Below are 22,980 nucleotides of genomic sequence, written 5' to 3'. Positions count from 1 at the left end.
CTAGCTGTTGGCTATATTCACTTCGCTTGCGCAGCACGCCTTTCGAAGAGGGCGCTTATCTTTCGGCTGCAGAAAGGTCGGAGATAAGCGTGCGCAAAACAACTATCGTAGGTGAAAAAAAGAAGAAAATGTGCAAGCACCGCGTGACGGCGATATTTGCCTATACCACAATTGTTTTCCCGCAGCGTTGTATCCTAACCCTTTCGTGTGGGGGCCATCGACGCACCGGTCTGCGTCACGTAAAATTCCCCCAAGACGCTCGAACGGCCTTGGGGAAATGAAAGGCTGCGAAGCGTGCGGTTTCAGATTTCCATCAACGTTATAACAACCGAGGGGATATTTTTGTCGTTCGCGAAACCTGCAAAGCAAGCAGCCTCGACGGTGCGAGAACTTATTTTCGGAGGCAAACACCGCTTCACGAAGCACCACCACGCCCGCTCAATAACAAAAGCACAGACGCGAGAGCACGGGCTGCCTGCGTGTATACAAGGCGAAATACGAGCACACCTCGAAGACAAAGGTCGAAGGAATCTGCTATGCCGAGCATTCGACTGCATGCTTCTCCGAGAAATGGTCTTTAAAAACCGCGAATGCGTGGGAACGATCAAATTATATCACCCCCCCCCCCCCCAGACACCACCATCACCACCACCCCACACCTCGAATGAAGCGAACGCGATGTTACGTTATGAAAAGCTTTAGAATTAGGTGCTCGTTTAAGACGACAATGGACAGGGAAGAGGAAAAAGAAAAGACGCAACCACGGAGCGCTTTTCTTTTCGTCGCGGTGTTTTTTTCCTGTTCGCTGTTTTTGTGGGAAGTCACACCAATAAGCAACCGAGCCACACGACCATCTAGAAGTCGGACGCCACTTGACAAAGGAGAGACGAGGTGAAGGCCGTGCTGCGCAATCTCGCGCAAGAGCTTTGTGTCGCGCGAACAACAGAAAAAAAATTGTTTTAAATAAAAAGAAAAGAAGAAAAGCGAGAACTATGCTGCATTCCCAGGTCATAAAAGGCCCCCGTATAGATTTAGGGTGCGAACAAAATGCTCCGTCTTGTGCGAATAGAAACTAGAAAAGAAGTAAAAATTTGTGAGTCATTTTACTCCGCGAAGGTGGTAGACCAGCGAAGCTGTATAACGCACGACATAATGGTGGCGTGGCGGAGGCCAGTTTGGTAACAAAGGCCAGGTTGTGAACGAGCCCATCAACGTTCAAACCACTCTGCCGGGTATACCGCGACGCATCGACGACGACACCGCCATCGAGGTGCACATTAAGCGACGTTTGCTCGCCAAGCTCATCTACGAGACCGCATTCTTCGCTTCGCGACATGCGTCGTGTTGTCTGGCTTGCAGCATGCGCTCGGCGTTTCGCGCACGATGTTCAATGGTGCTTGCCGCCTGCTGGCGCAGTTTACATTCTCGTTGCTGTTCCGAACTTGGTCTTCCCTCGTAGGCACGTTGCTCTTGGGGAGTCACAACTATACGTTGCCGTACCGTAGATACTGCGGAACATAAATAGAATGTGCTATTCGGCAGCTGTTGGTTTCACTTATTTCACTGCGCTCCAGCGTGGACGACTATTTTTTGCTTTATGAGCAAGCTTCACTGCAAGAGAGCACGTGGGGAAAGCCAGCTTACAAATACCAAGCTTACACCGATCACTTTAAAGACGGCTTCACTTCTGAACACAAGTGCATTGCCGGTAAGACATTTTTCCCGGGGCAATACAAGCCATCTTATATCAACAATCATATGAAGGCCATAAGAACTTTTTTCATTATTTTATTAGATGTTTGCTGCTGCCCCGATCGCGTGCGTGTCCTGGCAGAGCGCGGACTGCTGGTGTCATTTCATCGTGCTCCAGCGTGAACGACTACAGCCCTCTCGGGGAGCCTGAGGAAACTAACCACCTGTTGCACACTGGACTTTTTGCACACGGACGACGCTTAGCCATGCACAGATTCGCTGTAAAGAATGATCTGAATCTTCCCTCCATTGACTAATATGGGACAGTATTACGATGTGTCCTATCATCCTACGATTACTTATCTGTATCTGCATGGATTCCAACATCCATGATGTGATGTCATAGTGTGCTGTATTTTTGCTGCCTACGTGGTGCTAAGTAGCTATCGGTTTACTATACCACTGTGTGGGTACAGAATACAGAACATTGCAGCTGAAAGCAGTGACAAATTTTATTCACCGTTGTAACGCACGCAATTATAAACACATAGCACTAGTAATATAGTCAGCGGTGTATATATAAAGCGACCAACACACTTTTGTCGCGGTCCTCAGGTAGGTTTGGTGCATGCCACAAGCTCAGGTAAAACACGCACCGATGGCCACTTTTGAACTGCAGTTGCTATCGCATTAAAATGAGCTGGCAAAAACCATCATGCGAGCCTGCAGCGAAATCATTTCCGTAGCATCATCGAGAGATAATGGAACAGACGAAGTCCTCTACAGTGTATCACAATAAAGTGATAGAGAACTGTACACGCAGCAGAGTAACGAAAGAACCAAGGAAATAAGTTCAAGGCAAAGCGACGCCCCTCAGAAGCAAAGGGATTGAGGCTGATCTACGCCACCGCATCGCACTGCCATCAAAGAAGCGCACAAACGAAAGCGAAGGCCTCCGCTGCGGCCCAAAGGCCAAGGACCGCACGTGTTTAGCAAGCAAGGGCAAACAAAAGCAGCTCGTTTATCCTCGCGAAACGGCCCGCGCAGAGGCGGCGAAGCGCGCGCGAGAGCTATGCACGCGCGTCAGCTTATCGCACTGCGCATACGGTGCTCTCCGCAGCGCCGATCCATATAACTCGCAAAGCAAACCGTTATACGACCCTACCTCGAGACGACCGCTAGACTTTTTAACTGGATCTGTACCAGGGCAGCACAGCTCAAGCTGCGTCGCAGATAGCATCGGGAACCACCCGCGGCACTACTGCTGCCAGTGCTGCGCGAACACTGCTTGGTGGTGAGACGAAACAGCACGGTCAGCTGGCGAACCAGCCAGACAGCCGGCCGCCGCCGAAAGCGGCCGAAACAAAAGTGTGCCACAAAACACGCCATCGGCGCGCACGCGGCCTCGAGCGAGCGCTACCGTGTGCGCTGTCCGCCGAAGGGCAAACTTAAAAGGAAGAAGTAATGAAATGAAAGGAGGATAAAAAAGCACGCTGGGTATGCGGCGTTTATTAGAGCCGTTCCGATTCAGTAACTACCGCTTTTCGCAGGAAATTCAGCCCTGCCGTGTGTGTTGTGTGACACACAAACAAGCAATCGCTCAAACGTGCAACGGCACGAAGGAAAGTGGTCGAAGTCAAATCTTCGCGATAATATTCGTCTAGGCAACAGGTGTCGTCCAAAACACGTATACTCCAGACACCTCGTCGCCCATTATTTCCGCCCTGCGCTCGCTGTTTTGTGTCGTATCGGTGTGGCAAATTGACTATTCACGACTTCGGCGCTCTAAATTCGATTCGACAGAGGACGAAAAAAAAAACCATTCTCCCTTTGATTTTACATCGGTTGCGCAGAACGTTCCCTTTATCTGAAGAAACGACAAGCAGTGAACTTGAGGGCTCCATGGTGTTGGTACTGCGAAACGCATCAGCCTCGGAGTTTATGCAAAAGCACATCCAGAATTTTTTTCATAATGTGGCGATGTTGCACATCGCTTAAGGAAAGCATAATGCCAACACGTATTCCTAACCTATTCCGCGACAGCGAGGAAACCGTGGCGCAACACCGGTGTCGCTGTTACTTTTTATGAACAATAGAGTTTTGCACTGCGACTTTCATGTTTCTTTTCTTTCGACGACATGCGATGTGAAATTGATTTCCGTTGCTATGAGGGAGTCATCGAGAAAAATAAAAGCAAAAAGGTATTCTCTGTCGGTCCCTACATGGGAGACGCCCGCTACGCGCTAAGCGCGTCCTGCAGGACATAAAGTTTTTCCAATCTAATCCAAAAAGAAAGTCTGGGGAGGTGAGGGGGGGGGGGGGGTGCGATGTCGACACCAACTATTCCATTTGGGCCACACAAACACGTATTATACAGCCTGCAACCGGTCAGGCGACGGAGACACTGCACACACCAAGAAGTGCATTTTCAATTTCTGGCAACAAGCGTATTGCAGGCCTCGAGGAAATTCGGTCTTCTTCATAGCTCCCGGGAACGCCAGAAACGCTTGTGAACGACAGTGCGCACGTATACACACAGTCGGGCATTCGAACGGCACGAGCGACCAAGGGGGTGAAGACAGAACGAGTCAAAAGCTGGCTGCTGCCGCTCGACGATTACATGAGGAAAAAAAAAAGGAGGCGTGGGGGGGGAAAGACCAAATGCTCTTCCAGCTAGCAACCGAAGCGAGACTCTGCGCGCTATAGAGGAAAATACAACAGCCCGTGGGCCGGCCGGCACATCGAATGCCGCGCGCGCTCTCTTTGCTCCTCGCGCCGTGTGTGTATGTAATATACCCATGTATAGCGCAGTACTACGCGCACTGACTGGCCACTGCCCGCGCTCTTTTTTGCGACGCCCGCCAGTCCGGAGCGCTTTACCACGTTTCGAAAGAAAAGAGAAACCGGCCACGTTCCTATCGAAATCGAAGTTCGCACCGAGGAAAACACACACACACACACACACACACACACACACACACACACACACACACACACACACACACACACACACACACACACACACATAGCGGGAAAAACAAGCGAAGAGGCGACAGAGACAGGCAGTCTAAAGCGGGTAAATGCACGGTGTATAAACACACGCACACGGCTATAGCCGCAAACAAAACCTGATCGAGCAGCACGTCGACCTCGGCCAGCCGAAGGTGACACAGGCACAGTCAATGGCGAGCAGAAAAAAAAAAGAGAACGACGCCGTCGGTCGCGAATTGAGAAGAAAGCGTGGAAGGAGGCAATCGCACGCTCCAAACGGCGAGCAAAAGGCATAGACACAGGCGGCAGTGGATGCAGGGACGAATGGCGACCTTCGACAACCTTAGCCCAGATCAGCGTTCGATCTCGACTGGGCACCGACCATTTGTGTGCGTAGTGCCGTGAGCGCTCACGCACAACGCGGGTGGTGGAACGAGAGGGCGCGACGCGAACGACTTCGGGTCGCAGACCACGGCGTATATTCCGAAGCGGGTCGGGGAGAGGGCGCCATACATACACACAAAACGGCGCGGCGGTAAAATATACGGAGCAAGTATAGGGGGAAACATGTATTACGGGGTATTCGATTTATTTCCCATTTGAAAATATCGGCAGACGTGTGTTGTAGTGCGTGTTCCTGAAGGTTGCGACCTTGAACTACATAAAGCAGTAATTGTTATACGTCTGTATTACTGAACTCGCGGTTATTTTGTTCCCCTATAACTACACTGGCCAAGGACACTGTGTCAAGCATACACCCCGATAATCGTACCAAATGCTATTCGTTGTACTGGCAGACGTAGGCCAGATTCGGCCGTTTAGAAACAGTTACTGAAGCGACTTTTCGCAGAACCATCCGAACAAGTGAAACAGTAGCACTGCGTTTTTTTTTTCGTTTTTTTTTTTAGTGAAAGTGATAGACACCGAAAAAGATTCCGTTCTTGTGGCGAAAAAAATAAACGAGCTTTTTACAGAGAGTAAGCAATTTACACAAACCCGGCAGAATACGCATTCTTGCACTCCACGCCCTTGGAGTGTAACACACAATGAAATAGAGACACGAATTAAGGCAGCTGGAAGGAAGTTAATCGTGCAGATGCGAATATCTGATCTGCTAGCTTGAAGACGTGAGGTGGGGACAGCGAAATGATAAGCAGTAAAGGAAGGGAGATAGAACATGACCAAGAGAACTGCAACACAAGGATCGCGTCATCTTTTTCTCCACGTTGAAGGAACAAGAACTTGAGTCTCTTATGCATTCCCCTAAGCGACAATGTCATGCGATGACGTCATCGTGTGACGTAACGTTCTGTGACGTCATGATGGTGTGACAAATTTTAGCTGTATGTGACGTCATATGGTGACGCCATCACGCGATTTTTTTTTAATCGCTCGTGTTGACGCCGCCGTGCCGACGGTCAATTTTCGGGTTTGATTAGACATCGGAGGCTTTCGCCTTAAAAAAAAAAGGGGGGAGTGTAATTTGAGCCTGTTCTTACCCGAGGCGCTCTTTCTCTCGTGCGCGCAGCTCGAGGTCGCGCTGGATGACGGCGAGAATGCGCTCGCACTCCTCCTGGCTCAGGTGCGACAGGTTCAGCCTCCGGCCCATGGCTGCTGCAGCCCCGATCACATGGCACCCTGCAACAACAAGGCAAATCACCGGTGACTGCAATCATCGCCGCTAAAGGAAACGACATAACGAACAACCACACGCAACTGCTGGAAGCTCTACACACTGGAATAACTGCGCCTTCAATACGTTTAACCATTTTCAGCGCAGCAACTGACAAAGACAAGTTCACTTGTCGAAACGTTGGCCCAGCGACATTCCCCGTTCAACAATTTGTCATAACTATTGACGAGTCGTTCGTAGCCTGAAGATTTGTGCAGTAATAATATACTGCATATACCTTAAAGAAACGGTGCCCCCCATGCTTTCATTGGCTTCATTTGTATATATAACAATTACGGTCCTTTCCCTTTTCGTGTGTCCACAATCAATCTCGCAGATTATATATCTGTAGAATAATGTCGGAATATGCGACAATAAGCCGCTCAGCATGAATGTGTTGCCAGCGCTATAGTGCAATGCAATCGTGAGATTTCGAGGGAACGCACGCTAATATACGCTTTCAAACGGACACTGCAATCTGAGCAAAAGTGGTCGTCGGAACGCAGGATCGTTCAAACCCGATCGCCGGGAAGAAAGAGAAATCAATTTCATTTGAAGATTACGAACGTATGCCCTCGTCCGAGCCGTCTGCAATCGAAACGCAAGAAAAATCTCCACAGGTAGAGAGTTCCTCGCTTCCAATTTCATTGAGGGAGCGGCGAACGTGCGCTGTGACAATTTTTCGCGCGTACAAGCATTCATTCCGTATATACTACGGTTCGCTCTATTAATGCCTAGTTGTACATTACAAAACGAATGCATTACGTTTACAAATGTTCTCTGAAAGCGAGTGACAGACATACTATATTGTTACCGAATCGAAAGCGAAAACGCATACAAGAGCCAGCTGGCCATTTCATTCCGGAAGGGGATGACACACGCTCGTTCCGGGATAATGCCACCACGGCATAGAAGTACGAGTCCTTTAGAATCTTTTCGCCTGGCCAGCGGGGCTCACCAGTGAAGTTTCGCGTTAAAGAGTCGCGACCAATAAATATTACACTTCAGTCCCGTTAAGTATACGCGTTACGAACATTTCCCCCACGTAAAACTGCGCTGCCGCCTTCAAAGCTATACACTCATAACCATACCGGCTGTGCACCAGCTGTTAACCGTTGCCGCCAGCCGGAACAAACACTGCTGCTCTTATTCAAAACAACAGAGCAGAACACAGCGCGACAGACTGGGCGTTGACAGACGCTTCACCTGGAGTGCGCTTACGGTCCCGCGGTTCGCATTTTGTTTTCCATTCATCCCTGTATTCTTTTTTTTTTTTTTAACGCTTCGCTCGCTTGCTCCAATGACATCTTCTATACAGTTTCCACAATTTACAGTGAACACCAATTCTGGATCAACGTCCATGAGGGGGGCACCGAAATAGGTTCGCATGTCACCTTAGCTCAAACGCTGTGAAGTCTGGGGGTCCTTGGCCGCAACCAAAACGTGCGACACTTGCAACCATCGTGTAATTCAGGTCATCGTGTAATTTCAGCACGACAGAGAACTGGACTCAAAGCTGTGACTGGAGTGTGCTGCTGTGTTGATTGCCGCTCATCGCGCACCTGACAGCATTATCCTCAATACTTCGCTTAAAATACCTGTTTCCTCCTCTTGAATGCAGACAGCAGGTTAAAGCGCATAAGGTCAAGATTTTTTTTTTTTTTTCGTTCGCAAATCAAATTAGTCTTCCTCCTCGATTCTGGTTAGCTAGCTATCTCTCCTGTTTATCTCGACACAACATAGACCGCACACGGATCTGTGCACCGACACTTTCGCAAACGCGGCGCGCTCATCCGAAAATGACATCCATTCTCACGGCACACGAACTCCCATATCCAAGGATCCGCAGACCGGCCTTGCCGAAGGACCTCACATAGCGAGCTGCACCGACCGCTCGCACTTAATTGAGCTGTCACTAAAGCGTCCGCCGCGTTTTGCGACCGCGTCGCGACGCACGCGTATAAATTTAACTCGCGGAGACTCATCGGCGCATGAGCGATACACTCGCAGCTGCAGGAATTTTGCCTGTCATGGACTTCAGACATGCCGGCGCAGCGTCGCCGTTCAGATGTATATATGGGCGTGGTGGCGTCATGCGTATAACGCGCGCCGGTCTCCAGCCGGAACTCATTCTCGAGTCGCTTGCTGGAGGTGTATACATGTACATAGAGCATTCGAATGCAAATCCGCAAACACAAGACGATATACCCGTGAAAAACTGCGAGTGTCGTCCGACGGCATTCGCTGGGCGTCATACTATACGCCATGACCGCGCTGCTTCTATTCCGCAAAAGAAACTTTAGTCCGTGCAGCGCTATACAGCGGAAGGTATCTTTGTCGGTGTGGTTACACGTGCAGCCGAAAGGATACCTTCTAACTCTACAGGCGCAACTCGTGCCGACATCTTATATACACGGTGTTTCAATAAATGTGTCCAACCTTCTCAAAAAATCAGGAAAATGCGATATTTGATTGCTGCCTTCAGAATTGGTTTTTCTGTAGTGGCAGGGATTTTAAGATGGTTAAAGAAATAATTTGGGACTGTAATTAAAAAAGCTACATTAATTAAATGTTTAATTAGTGCAGTTAGGTGGTGGTTGTGTCAAATGGCAGAATTGAAGTTCTTCATGCCAGAAACCCAACCCAACTTTGAGATTTCGAAAAAGTGGCATGCAGTAATAATTACGAAGTAATGAAATTCAACCAAATTCAATGGCGAAACCTAAACAGAAACATGGAAGAACGCAACTGCCATATTCTTCTGAGACGTCCAAAATGAGTGAATGACTTTTTCTGTAGCGCTAGGCATCTTAAGATGGTTAGAGACATGACTTGAGACAGTAATTAAGAAAGTTAAATTAATGAACTTTTTAATTAGTGGAGTTATGTGACTGTATCAAATTGGGCAATTGAAGTACTTCGTGCCAGAAACCCATCCCAACATTGAGATTTCGAAAAAGCGGCCTCCAGTAATAATTACGAAGTAATGAAATTCAACCGAATTCGATGGCTTTCGCTATTGGCGGCGAGATCGACCTATAGGTGACAGCACCGTCGCCGCGTTAGTGTGGAGAGGCCGTCGGCGGCGCGTATACAAATACACACATCGGCGCTTCGTTGTGAGCGGTTTGAGCCGATTCTCGGCGAATAAAATGCGTTGATTGCAGCTTACTGGTAATATATGGGTCATTCCACGCCAACTGTCCCAGCCTTGGCGCTCGACCGTCTGCGATTTCAATGAAAAAAATCGAGGACTATCTATCCAAAGCCAGAAGCCTTCCGCCAAAATATTTTTGGCGAAAAAAATTTTTCAGTGCGCCAAACCGTATGCGAAATTTTTCGGAAAGCTCAAAACTATGGCTCGGAAAATGCGTTTTCAAAAAATCTCTTCTTCATAAATTAGGCTAGGACAAATTTTTACCTACATAACAATCGTAGGCTTCTCACTTAAAATAAGTTTCACGAACGTTTACGCTTTCGTGGGTTTTTTTATGCGGCCTTAAATATGGACAATATGACCCATATTGGGAATTTTTTCATAGAAAGGCGACGTTCAGTGAAATGTAATCTTTCATTTTAACTGATTGCCAGGGAGTTGTACTGTAGCCAAAAAATAGTTTGAGACGTATATGGCGTGAAACAGTGTGTACAGCTGGCGACAAAGTTGCAAAAAAAGTTCATCTTCGCACGTGTTTAGTCGTAAATTTAACATTGAGGTGGTCCTAGTAAAATTATGCTAAATAGTGCATTTGCTAGCAACATTACTTGTCTACTGACTGAGATTGTTTTATAGAATTACTTTTTGTTTTAAGGAAGAAAAAAATTTTTGAATTTGTGTTCTGCCGGTGTCTCTTCTTGCTCGTGTTTTGTGTTCGCAAGAACGCGTCTTGGCGGTAAGTACCACTTATGGGGGCGCGAGATTCGCCACGGAACAGCTGGACAACCTAATCATCTTTGCCCGTGCTTATTTGAATACTTTAACAGCGAGTATTGGCCTGAGTCAACGAGAAATGCGAACCCCGCTATAGGGAATTTAACCAATTGCATGCTGTCCATTGAAGGTCGGCATAGTGTGCTTATGCAACAGCAGGAAGCGATACCGATGCGTGCAACACCCTGTTGCCTGCGCACAGATATAAAAATGGGAAGAACACTACAATTAAGGAAGTATTCTGCTGCTGTAATATGAAATGCATGTTGTACTTTTGCACCAATTCACGGTCACTGGTCAAACATCATCACTTACATACGATTCACTTATAAATATACTCATCACTCAGGCACGTAGGCAAGCGCGCTCCCCCCCCCCCCCCCCCCGAAATTCGTCCAGCCTATATTCCCAGGCAAATTGTTTTTCTTTTTGCCATGGAAAGACTGTTTCGAACAATTAGCCCTTGCCCCCCCCCCCCCCCCCCGAAAAAAATCCTGGCTATGTGCCTGTCATCACTTATATACGATTGTGTTGGTTCACGAGTGCAACTTATCTGCTTTGTTAAAGCAACTAATCTGTTCCTTTTGCCACTTTTATATCTGTGCGCAGGCAAAGGGGTGTTGCACGCATCGGTGTCGCTTCCCGCTGTTGCATAAGCACACTATGCCGACCTTCAATGGACAGCATGCAATTGGTTAAATTCCCTATAGCGGGGTTCGCATTTCTCGTTGACTCAGGCCAATACTCGCTGTTAAAGTATTCAAATAAGCACGGGCAAAGATGATTAGGTTGTCCAGCTGTCCCGTGGCGAATCTCGCGCCCCCATTGGTGGTACTTACCGCCAAGACGTGTTCTTGCGAACACAAAACACGAGCAAGAAGAGACACCGGCAGAACACAAATTCAAAAATTTTTTTCTTCCTTAAAACAAAAAGTAATTCTATAAAACATTCTCAGTCAGTAGACAAGTAATGTTGCTAGCAAATGCACTATTTAGCATAATTTTACTAGGACCACCTCAATGTTAAATTTACGACTAAACACGTGCGAAGATGAACTTTTTTGCAACTTTGTCGCCAGCTGTACACACTATTTCACGCCATATACGTCTCAAACTATTTTTTGGCTACAGTACAACTCCCTGGCAATCAGTTAAAATGAAATATTACATTTCACTGAACGTCGCCTTTCTATGAAAAAATTCCCAATATGGGTCATATTGTCCATATTTAAGGCCGCATAAAAAACACACGAAAGCGTAAACGTTCGTGAAACTTATTTTAAGTGAGAAGCCTACGATCGTTATGTAGGTAAAAATTTGTCCTAGCCTAATTTATGAAGAAGAGATTTTTTGAAAACGCATTTTCCAAGCCATAGTTTTGAGCTTTCCGAAAAATTTCGCATACGGTTTGGCGCACTGAAAATTTTTTTTCGCCAAAAATATTTTGGCGGAAGGCTTCTGGCTTTGGATAGATAGTCCTCGATTTTTTTCACTGAAATCGCAGACGGTCGAGCGCCAAGGCTGGGACAGTTGGCGTGGAATGATCCATATACGCTCTTCATTGTTGAATCGATGCACGAAGATCATCCAACGTTACTATTACTAGTGAGAGAAGCGCAATCTGCCGATGAAAGGGATGCTTGCCCTGGAGATAGTCTGCGCTTATGCACTTTATGACGCTTTTGGCTGTTTTCTCTGTACGTGTTGGGCTTGTGGTCTGTGTACTACGCACTGCTGTAGCACGACTAAACTACTTAAGTGTTTCTTGTTCATTTGTATACCAACCAGGGGCGTAGACAAAAAAATTTCTTCGGAGGGGTTCAACCATACTTTATGTGTGTTCGTGCGTGCGTTTGTATGTGTGCATGTATATATACACATGCAATAATGAAATATTTCGGGGGGGGTTGAAACCCCCCCGACCCCCCCGACCCCCCCCCCCGGGCTACGCCCCTGATACCAGCCCATATTCCTCTGCAATGAGCACGAGCACTGCTCGCGCGAATACGCATTTTTTTATTATTGTTCACTTCTCCATGAAATTTAGGACAGTTGATAAGTTTAGTCAGGAAATCTACGTGATCGACAGCGCTTTAGCGCCACGGACACGTTCAACGCGTACGCCCTTGTTCTTGAGCTAGTAACAGAATAAAAAGGTAAGAGTTTAGCACAGAGCTTTCATCGATTGATTACATGCACGACAGTGATGCAACAAAGGTCCGGTTATTTTATAGAATAAGTGTCTTTTTTTTTTTTTTCAAACAAATAATGTCCGCTGCCTTCCATCAATTTATAATAACTCCACGCAAGCGCTCAAGATAATGTAAAAAAATATGAGGCTTTGCGTGAAATTATACGATAGAAATGTAAGGCACGCCGTCAGGAATAATTTTGAACATCTGGGTTCTTCAAAGCGTACCTAAATCTAAGCACACGGGTGGTTCTGCAGTGATAAAACTCCGTTTTTTTAGGGGACAGTTTGAGTACCAAAGCGTCAGACTTCACTTGATAGAAATATTTTGATGTAGCGGGACCACGACCGTACAATAAAAGGACAGCTTAAGCACAACTACAGCCCATCGCATAACCGATGAACTACAGTGCCGCAGTTATACACCTTACAACAACGCGAAAGAGCATGGCCTAGAGCCTAGCTTTTTTTTTACCAACGAGTCGCTAAAACGCTGCCTTCACACACTGTTTAATGCTCCTGATGATTGGGACTATGCAAAGCGCACTTTAGGATGCGCTTGAACCAGAAAGCGGCACCAACACTGATATGATTCTGGCGAACGAAGGATACGACACCAATAGACAGCCCTCTCGAAAGTCGCACTCACTGATCAATGCGTATGCAGCCGAGCAAGCCCATTTGCTTCTGTACACCATGTCAGGTATATACCTACGAGCAGTTAAACTCGCGCTAACACAACAGAACAAACCGCCCTTTGAGAACGTGCATGACGTACGCGCACATGCAAACACGACGTGGCTAGCAGACGACGCAGGGAGCAATCCACACTAGGCGCACTTCAGCCAGTAGCCGCCAGGCGGCGACTCCGCTCGATCTCGCGGCCAATTGAAAGCCGTTGCATTTCGTTGAATTTCATTACGCCACAACAATTACTAGAGGACGCTTTTTCGAAATCTCAAAGCTCGGATGGGTTCCTCGCATGAAGAACTTCAACTCTCCCATTTGACACAATCACCTAACTCCACTAATTAAAAAGTTAATTAATGTAACTTTCTTAATTAGTGTCCGAAATGATGTCCTCAACTACCTTAAGATTCCTGCTGCTACAGAAAAAGCAATTCTGAAAGGCCCGAGCAAATATCGCATTTTCCAGATTTTTTGAGAAGGTTGGACACATTTCTTGAAACACCCTGTATATATATACACACACACACACACACACACACACACACACACACACACGCAGCTAACGTTAGAATTTTGTATACGTATCGACTAAACGAACGGTACCAAAGACTCATGATGCGCATGCAGGAAAACTGCACTGCGGATGCATTCGGCGTTTCACGATCTTCATAATCATGACGTCGCGATGTACGAAATACAGACATGATTCGTGTGAACCAGACCCGTAGCCAGGAATTTTTTTTTCTTTTTTTGGGGGGAGGGGGGGGGGGGCGCTTGCTGAAAACCTCGACTTTTTGAGAAAAACACCTATTTTTATTATTTATTTTTGGCGAAAACACATACTTTCCCAAAATTTCAGGGGGGGGAGGGGGCTAGGACAGAGTACGACACTTCAAGTGTAGCACAGCAGCTACACCATTATTTGAAAAAAAGAATGCAGAGGGTTGTTCATTCTTTCCGTATAGTTCGTTTGCTGACGACTGCTATACTACATCGCGTAAACGGTCGTGCGGCCTTTGACGTGAGCGGTGATGTGACTCGGTGCGAGGCAAGAGCTATAACGAATCCACAATTATACTTTTTAGTGGCGTACGAATGTTATATGCTTTTGAATAACGAATTATGATATTTGATGAATTCGATTCTCCAATAGAATAGTCATTATTCAACATTCGAATATCTTTCGGATAGCTTCCGAATACACATCGTTGACAGTGCCCGATAAAACATGAAATTGAAGCAAGATTTCGATAAGTTTAATCCCAAACACAGAATGGTGTTTCGATCAGACATTTTCTTCCAGCTGTACACGCTCACTCGCCACAATTAGACACTCCATTCATCAGTAGGTATTGTTATGTACTATTTATAGATAGAGGAGATGTGTTTTCGCATCTGATTAAATATATAAATGTTTCACTGCAACATACTTATAAGAATAGTGGCCCCATCTGGCGCGACCATTCCAACTAAAAAAAGTAGTAGTACAACTTATTCCTTTCCGAGGTGGGGTTTAAGAATGAGGGGAGCGTAATGGCGTAAGGAAGAAAACGGCTAGGCTATCCGGGGCAGCAAACTCTTGGACGCCTATGTATGCCACCAGAGGACTCGAAACACAAGTGTTTAACGTCAAACCGCCGTGGTGGTTTAGCGGTTATGGTGTTGCGCTGCCAAGCCCGAGCATTTCGATCAAGACGAAAGGCAAGCACGCTACCAATCCGGTTCGTAAAAACTAAAACGGAGTCCTCCCACTACATGGCGCGCCTCACGATCAGATTGTGGTCTCTTTACGTAAAACCACGCTTTTTTTTTTTTAATAGTAGACTTCGTCACGAACGATTTATTGAAGTTGCTGCGGAAAGACCCCGGGCGATACGATTTTCGGATAATACGAAGGTCCGCGAGGATCGCGTCAACGAGATCCCACTGCAATTTCAAGCTTACCTCGCGCTTCATAGTTAATTAGCGTTCTGTTCATACATACGATCTTGCTGTTCAGCTCCCTTTCTGTGCGATACTGATCGTATTGATCACATTATCTTTATGATGCAAACTATTTCAGTTTTCGCGTCTTGCGCCGTTAGTTACGAACGAATGCGACTACTTTAAACCTATTTCTCGCGCTTAAAGGTCAACTCCGGCGATTTTTCGAGGTCGATGGATCTCAATATAATTCGCTGGGTACGTTCCTTTGCACGTTTCCGTCATTTATGCCAAATTACAGGCTTGAGACATGCACAGATTGTTTGCAAATGAATTTTAAAGATTGTCTGCAAACGCCCTCCTGGCTTCCCACAATTATTGGCAACATTGCGTCTGTGACGTCAGTATTGGGAAGGCGGCGGAAGTGACGCAGCCGAGGGCACCGCTAACTTCGGCGCTTCGGCCGCTACAGCGAGCGTCCGCTGTGCACAAGGCGACAGACAGCGTTGGTTTGGCCGGCGCTTCGCTGGTCGTCCCGGCTGTCACAGTTTTCATACTCCGCGCCGGCGTGACCGGCATGCGTTGCACGAATTCCGGTTCGTTCGTAACAACGTCTACGTCATACGTAGACAGTACACTCGGTTGGGTTTCGGTTTCGGTGTTGCACTTTTTTGCGTATTTAAAATTATTCTCCAATTTGCCGAGTATTTCTGCTATCGGGCCCGTAAAAGGAGCGTCTCAGGAACATAAAAGCACCATTACTTTGACATGGCCAAAAAATCGCCGGAGTTGGCCTTTAATGCTTTTAAACATGACTGTTTTTCGCATAAGTATAGGCACGTATTGCAACGAGACACCCTACTAACAACCTATTTATCAAAATTACTGAGAGCTACCCCGCGAAGTAGACGGCGTCTACGAGTCACGTGGTTCTGCGTGCGGTGAAACTGCTCCGCTGTCGCCATCTGGGACACGGACAATGAACGACAGAGACAAAAGCGACAAGGACGGCCGGACGCACAGTTTTTTTTTCCCCCATTGCGTGAGCAACGCGCGCGCGCTTTCTTTTCCGGCGGAATCTGAGCCGCCTAACATGACGGCAGTCAACCGTGCACGTTTCATTGCAAGATTACCTATTCTCCCGCTGAAACTATATAGCGAATAGAGTCACCGCGGGCCCGCTCTTTACGTGCCATGATTGTGAAGCACGCCGCAGTGGAGCGCTCCGCAAATTTCGAACACCTGGGGTTCTTTAACGTGCACCTAAATTTATATAGTACACGGGCCTTTACCATTTCGCGTCCATCAAAAGACGACCGCCACGGCCGGGATTAAAACCGCAACCTGCGGGTCAGCAGTCGAGCGCCGTAACCATTGTACCAACGTGGTGGCATCAAAGCAAACCGGCTTGCTATAATAATCCTTCTCTCGCTGTGATAGTCTCAGAACTTATTTAGGGCCGTTTTAATTACGCTAGAGCAGCGTTATTGTGAAGCAATAATTATTAGGCTGACGTAGTGAACGCGCAAGACTACATTGCACTTCAACTAAGGCCGCAGAGACACACTTGACAAGTAGCGAAAATAGAACGTGCAAAAATAATGCGTACAATGACCTGACTCATGACCTGACTCAGCACGATAAAGCATGAGCAAAACGAAGGACTGCGTCTCAATCTGTTGCGTCTGTATTTGCACGCCTTGCCTTTTATAATGAAAACGATGATGTTTTTGTTGGTAAGCGAGGTCACGTACTCGAATGACATTGCTTTTTGTACTGGAATGACATTGCTCTCAGATTTCGACAATGCTTCGTCGTCACGTTGTATACTACCCCGCACGGATGGATAGATGGATGGATGCTATGAGCGTCCCCTTTACAACGGGGCGGTGACATGTCTGCCACCAGGCTCGAAGAAAAAAAAAACCTTCCTTGTTTCATGTTGGTCTAATACCTTATCTACATTGATTAAATCTATGTTATTATACCGAAAAAAAATATGAATTCACGGTCCATCTCTCTGCCTCTTAAGGCAGAATGACCTTATTTTTCCCCATTATTTATTTTTGTACTTTACCTCTACTTTTCTGCCACCAATACTCTAACCGTCTCTTACTTATTTCTATCGCGGACGTGTTCAGCTTTCTATTGTTGTACCTAAAACCCAATGCTTCATGTAGACTCGTGCCCACACGTATACCTGGGTGAATATCGCCACATTCAATCAGTACATGTTCCATCGTTTCCTTAGTTCCCCCGCAGCATGTACATTGTTATTCTTCGTTACTGAATCTCGCTTTATAACTACGCGTTCTAAGGCAGCCTGACCTTGCTTCAAACAGTAAAGCCCTTCCCCTTGAATTATCATAAAACATTTCCCTACTTATTTCGTTTTTTTCCCTTTCGGTAGTTACTCAGAGCCTGCTTCTTTTCCATCGCTGCCATCCAATAAGTCCTCTCCGCCTCTCTGACCTTCCGCTTAATGCTCCTTGTTGCCATATCGCCCGTACTGCTAGCCGTATATTTACTGGTGAGCCTCCTAGTTCTTTTTCTCCACTGCGTGTCAACGCTTTTTCTACACAAATACCTGAAAACCTTCTCTGCCCATCTACTCTCCTTCATTTTCCTCAGCCTCTCTTCAAATCTCATTTTGCTCTAAGCTTCCTCACGTCAAAGCCTGTCCATCCCATATCCCCATTTACAGCCTCATTTTTTGACTTCCCGTGAGCGCCCAGCGTGAGGCGTACCACAGTCCTTTGATTCACATCCATTCCTGATTGCACCTCTGACTTCATGCACACCACTGCGTTCCCAAATGTAAGCCCCGGGACCATCACACCCTTCCACAGCCCTCGAAGCACCTTGTACCTATTGTATCCCCATAAAGCTCTGTGCTTCATAATTGCAGCATTCCTCTTTCCCTTTGCTACCGATGCTTTCTCTTGTACCTCCATATATCTATCCCCCTCATTTACCCACACTCCGAGGTACTTGTACTCGCTTACCCTCGGTATTTTTTGGCCCTGTATTATGACCGCATGGTCTTCGTGATCATTGAATACCAAATACCATCAATCCACATTTTGTTGCACTAAATCCAAAGCCTCACATTCCCTTCCGCATATATCTGCCAGTCGCTGTATATTATCTTGACTGTCCGCAAATAACGAACGAATCCTAACAGCGATTTTGGTCCAGCGAACGTGGAAATCACGAGGTTCCGCTACGCGACCGAAGTTTTAGCTACATTTAACTCGTCAACGCTGGGCTCTACGGAGATCGCGCGCGTTACACGATCACACCTACTCTCAGTGTAGTAGATGCTTCAAGCGTCTATACTGAGAGCAGTTGGCGCGGCTTCTGGCGCATGGAACGGGATCTTGTGCTTTGGTATTCGCGTTCTAACAATACGATTCCACTCTACGGCAATCTGCAGACGCCTACGCAAGGGATTCGATCTCCAAGCATATTCCTGGTGCATACCGTACACGAAAGGTTTATCGTTTTACAGGCATTGTCACGGTGAATATGGCACGTTCATTGGGCTAATTCGTTATAGCGGGCGATGTCAGTGAGCCTAAAATGGCTTGGGAGAAACGAGACGACAGTTCCCGTTCATTTTTTTTTCTTTATTTCCAGGTGCAACTGCGAGGCTTCAGGCAATGTCACTGTGTCTAATGTGACATACTTGCAACTGAAACTATGTAAAACTACACCGTACAGAACTGCAACATCGCCCTTTTTGTGCAGCAAGAAAACAAGTTAAAGGTGGCTATATATTTCGTGCCTAACTACGCGAGTAGACGGCCTCGAATGCAGACATTGCGAAACGTCTTATGTGTGTAGGAAGCCAAATGGGAAAAAAGCGCTGTCAGAGAAAAGGGCGCGGTCTACCCCCCTGCCCACCCCTTCTCCTAAGCAAAGCAAGAAAACACGTTTCACAACAACGCTCCATTATGCGTGTGAACTTCCGGGTGTACAATGAAAGTTTTCGAAGCCAAATAAAAACTACGGCGCGAGGCACTCACTCGTGCACGTGCTAAGAATGAACAAAGCCCGCGTAGAAAAGCCTACCTCGGCGGAGACGACGCAATCATTGTGTTAGCAGCGGAGGCATTGGGACGGGGGTGAGGAGGGAAAGTCAAGAAACACGAAACCGACGTAAAACAACGGTCCCTACAGAATAAAACTAACTTGCTCGGCGTAAATGGACCGAAGTGGGAGCGTGCGCGCTTAAGCAGTGCGTCCTTAAGCGCCCGCGATTAGACTCTGTACATAATGGTTGAAATTATGCGATATTTGCCCAGCAGCGCAAAGCGTTCGTTTCGCAGCTCCTGTTACATAGTAATCACGTCCCAAACGACAGAATGTTTTCGCCATACCGTATTTACTCGAATGTATCACGTTTCTTTGTTCTTTTTTTTCCAGATTTTCGCTACCTAAAGTTGACCCTCGCGTTACAATTGAATACCGAAAATTATATTTTTTTCTTCCTGGACGCAACGAAAAGTCACCCCTCCCGCTACAATCGAGTAAGTACGGTGTCTCGACGTTGTTGAATGAACACGCGGTTTGTGTGTCGCATTTAGTGCTAGGAAGCGGATATTTCGTGTGCAGTTCTTGTCGAAAGTATGTACGTCACTTACGGGTGCGATATGCGCGATCGATAGCTGGCTCGCACGTCTTAAAGGGGTACTGACACAAAATTTCGCGGCCGAGATAGCCTGCTGGATCGATTTCCGTGTACGTGCGTGTACCATCTGCAAAATATCGACAGCGAATAAAGCTTGGAAGGTATTTTCTATGAATTTTGAAGTTCGCATGCACGATCCAGCATTATAGGCCGCACCTGTTGCATTGACACCATCGGAGGTGACCCGAGGTGACCCCCCTACTTCCCCTACGTAACCGTTGTAGCCGGTACAACAAGTTATGATGACGTCATAGCCGCCATTTCTGTTTTGACGCGCTCGCCGCTGCGCTGTTGGTGTCTGAAGGAAATCGTCGCCAATAGACGACGATGAGGAGGACGAGGACAACGAGGACGATGATGGCGACGACATCGCGCAGCACGTGCGGCAAGCGTGCGAATGCGAGGAGACGACGCAAACAGCGCGGAAGTGCGTCACACTTCTGTGTGCTGACGTGATCGAGCGCTGCAGCCGCTAGGTGGTAATAGTTGCACCCGGAGGCTTGTCGTTTTTGAAACCGAAACTGACACTGGTCGCTAATGAGGAGCCTGTAATTAATTATCTGTGGCGCGCTGCAGCAAACGATGTGCCGTTTTATGACTAACAGGCCCCCAGCAACACATTGCAGCAAAAAAACGCGAGGCCAAAATTTTTGTGTCAGTACCCCTTTAAGGAATCCTTAACACGAAACCGTCAACAAGAAACCTCTTGAGGAGCTGTTTGGGGAGGGCGGGGGGGGGGGGGGGTAAGATCGCTGTTGTGCTTCAATTAAAGTGTACGTTCAGGAATCAGGAGATCGATCTCATGGCTCTGTGCCGCTTTGAGACGTTTACAACCCATGAATTAGTCATATTCTGGCGGTACAGGCGTCAAAATATGACGCTGCAGTCCTTAAGCACGGACCAAAAAATTCGGCAGACACTCGTCCGCATTAGATAAGGGGGTTACATGGGTCCCAAGTAGAAAGGCTGGAAGCCCTTGAGGGGCACATTTCCTTCAGTGAACCTAATAATATTACTAACACTTTAGCAATCGCAGATACTAGTCTCAAATGAGTATGATGTGAATGCAAGCATAAGTATGTACCGACCCACGCCGCTTACATACACAAGTGACGAGACATTTTGTGTATTCGAAGTCTGCCATACGAATACGCTGGTTTACGATACGCCTGTGCGATTAGTGCAGCAAATGCTTTTGAATGCTGCCCCTTGGCGACCTAGTTGCCACTGCTATCGTCTAATACGACTTAACGACTGCTGCGCACAATAAGGAGGAAAAGAAATAAAGAGGTGGTAATTGCAGCATTATCTGCCGGCACCGCCGTATACGGCCGCTATCATCGATCAGTAAGGAGGGGGCAACAGCGCTGATAAACAGGGGAGGAAGCAAGAACCTCGTGACGAGGACACTTGCACAAGGACTCTTGCGGCTGCGCTGGTCTTGACCCACCAGAGTTCGAAGTCACGCATCAGGCTCTCTTTATACTGACTACAGAACGCTACAGGGGCGATGGTAACCTCGTCAACTGCTTCAAGTTGGTTAATACATTACACATGAGGCCACAGCTATATGATAGTATCGGCACAGCACATGCCCTTCGACAAACATGCGTGAGCATTAAAAGGAGGCGAGGTGGGAGAATTCGGTACTGCAGCTATCGCTATTTTGCAAGCAGCACATGGAAGCTGAGTTGAAGAAATGAGGAACAGCCCTCAAAATCTTGTATAAATGCTCAAGTGGTTCAGCAAGCGGGAAACATACGTGTAGGTTTACGATTTTCGTTAAACTTCTCGGACATGAATACTGTGTTACCACCAGCTTACGAAAGCATTTAGCCGTATAGGGCTTGTGCGTATAAGATTGCAAAAGCAGCAAAATGTTTTAAGTTGCAATCCATGAATCGCTGGAAATAAATCGCGTAGTCTGCGATAGTGAGCGTTTCTGTAATGACGGGCGCCAAAGGCGGAAGGAGGGGTGACCGACAGGCTATGGTGCTTCCCATACTGCGCACGCCCGTGCCTTGATGTCGAGACACTTCGAAGGATCTACGCACGTACACAATGGGAAGCGAGTTCGGTGTAAACATCGGAGACGCTGTGAACAGTAGCACACACGTGAAAAATATTTTGGCAACGTATACGCGGCTACAATCCCATACAAGGAAGGTCACCTTTTGGGCTGTGAAGAAGGAAGCATTATTGAGTTACTCCTGAAAATTTGTATCGGTGCAAAACGACGGGCTATTTCAGAGAGAACAATGCAGCACGGCGTTGCCGAAAGTACGTTCCCACACGACTGTAAATATATGCACGGTAGACAGGGATGAAAGAGTCAACATCAAAGCGTTACACCAGAGTGAACTCGGAATGCGATAGGCGTAAAAACAAACATCAAAGCGAATGCTGCGACAGACTTCGTACGCAACGACCCGCACGCCGTGAAAACATGATCCGCCAGCCGGTTCCATGCGACGCGCATAACGACTGACGCAGAAAAAAAAAAAAAAAGATAAAGCATTTATACACTGCGACGTTCACAGGAAATGAGAATATCCTTACACACGCGAAACGCTTGCATGAGCCGAAAGTGTGGTCATAAGCCAAGGCTGCGGCCATTACACTACGCAAACAGCGGCATGCAAAAAAGGAAAAAGAAAAAAAAAACTCCACAACGGCCGTCACGTCACGTCTTTGAGATTTTGAACACTTCATGGCTGCTTTCCTCTGGCAGCAAGCAACCGCCGGCAGCCACAGCGGCCAATGTCCTTGGCTCCCCGCGTGCAGGTGTTTACAAGGGAGGGGGCAAAGGATCCTCGGACATTTGCATCCGGCCAAGCTCGCCGACACAGACACTCAGCGCACTTAACAATGCTAACGACTCGCTCAAAGCGGCGCGTGAGAACGTGCTGTTCTCGAACCTGAACGCGAGAGATTACTGCTACTGTTCGAGGCATGAGATGTGTGTCAATGACATCGACCCGCATATCAATCCGAACGGTCGGCGCAGAAACAGAAACAAGCCACTGGGGCTGAGGCAGGCATGTGCTTCTTTTTAGGTGCAGGATACGATGAGCCCGGCATAATGTGGCTGCTTCGTTCCGCTGCTTAGCTGGGACCACACGCGTGCATATGCATCCGATCAAAAACAAATGCGAGAAAAGGCAGACGCGCGCGCGATTGCGCACTCCGGCTTATGC

General features: G+C 47.3%; 1 protein-coding gene across 1 annotated transcript in view; it reads right to left on the bottom strand.

The window, feature by feature from the left end:
• LOC119388120 (uncharacterized) overlaps nt 1-22,980 on the bottom strand; it is a 96,779-nt gene that overhangs the window by 72,784 nt on the left and 1,015 nt on the right. Inside the window, exon 2 of the mRNA XM_049413824.1 lies at nt 6,183-6,321. Coding sequence (XP_049269781.1) covers nt 6,183-6,292 — 110 coding nt within the window. The 5' untranslated portion in view covers nt 6,293-6,321. The remainder of the gene's footprint in view (nt 1-6,182; nt 6,322-22,980) is intronic.

The sequence above is a fragment of the Rhipicephalus sanguineus genome, chromosome 3, assembly GCF_013339695.2.
Source record: "Rhipicephalus sanguineus isolate Rsan-2018 chromosome 3, BIME_Rsan_1.4, whole genome shotgun sequence".
NCBI lineage: Eukaryota > Metazoa > Arthropoda > Arachnida > Ixodida > Ixodidae > Rhipicephalus > Rhipicephalus sanguineus.
Note: the sequence above shows the minus strand (reverse complement) of the source record. Positions and strands in the feature narration are given on the sequence as shown.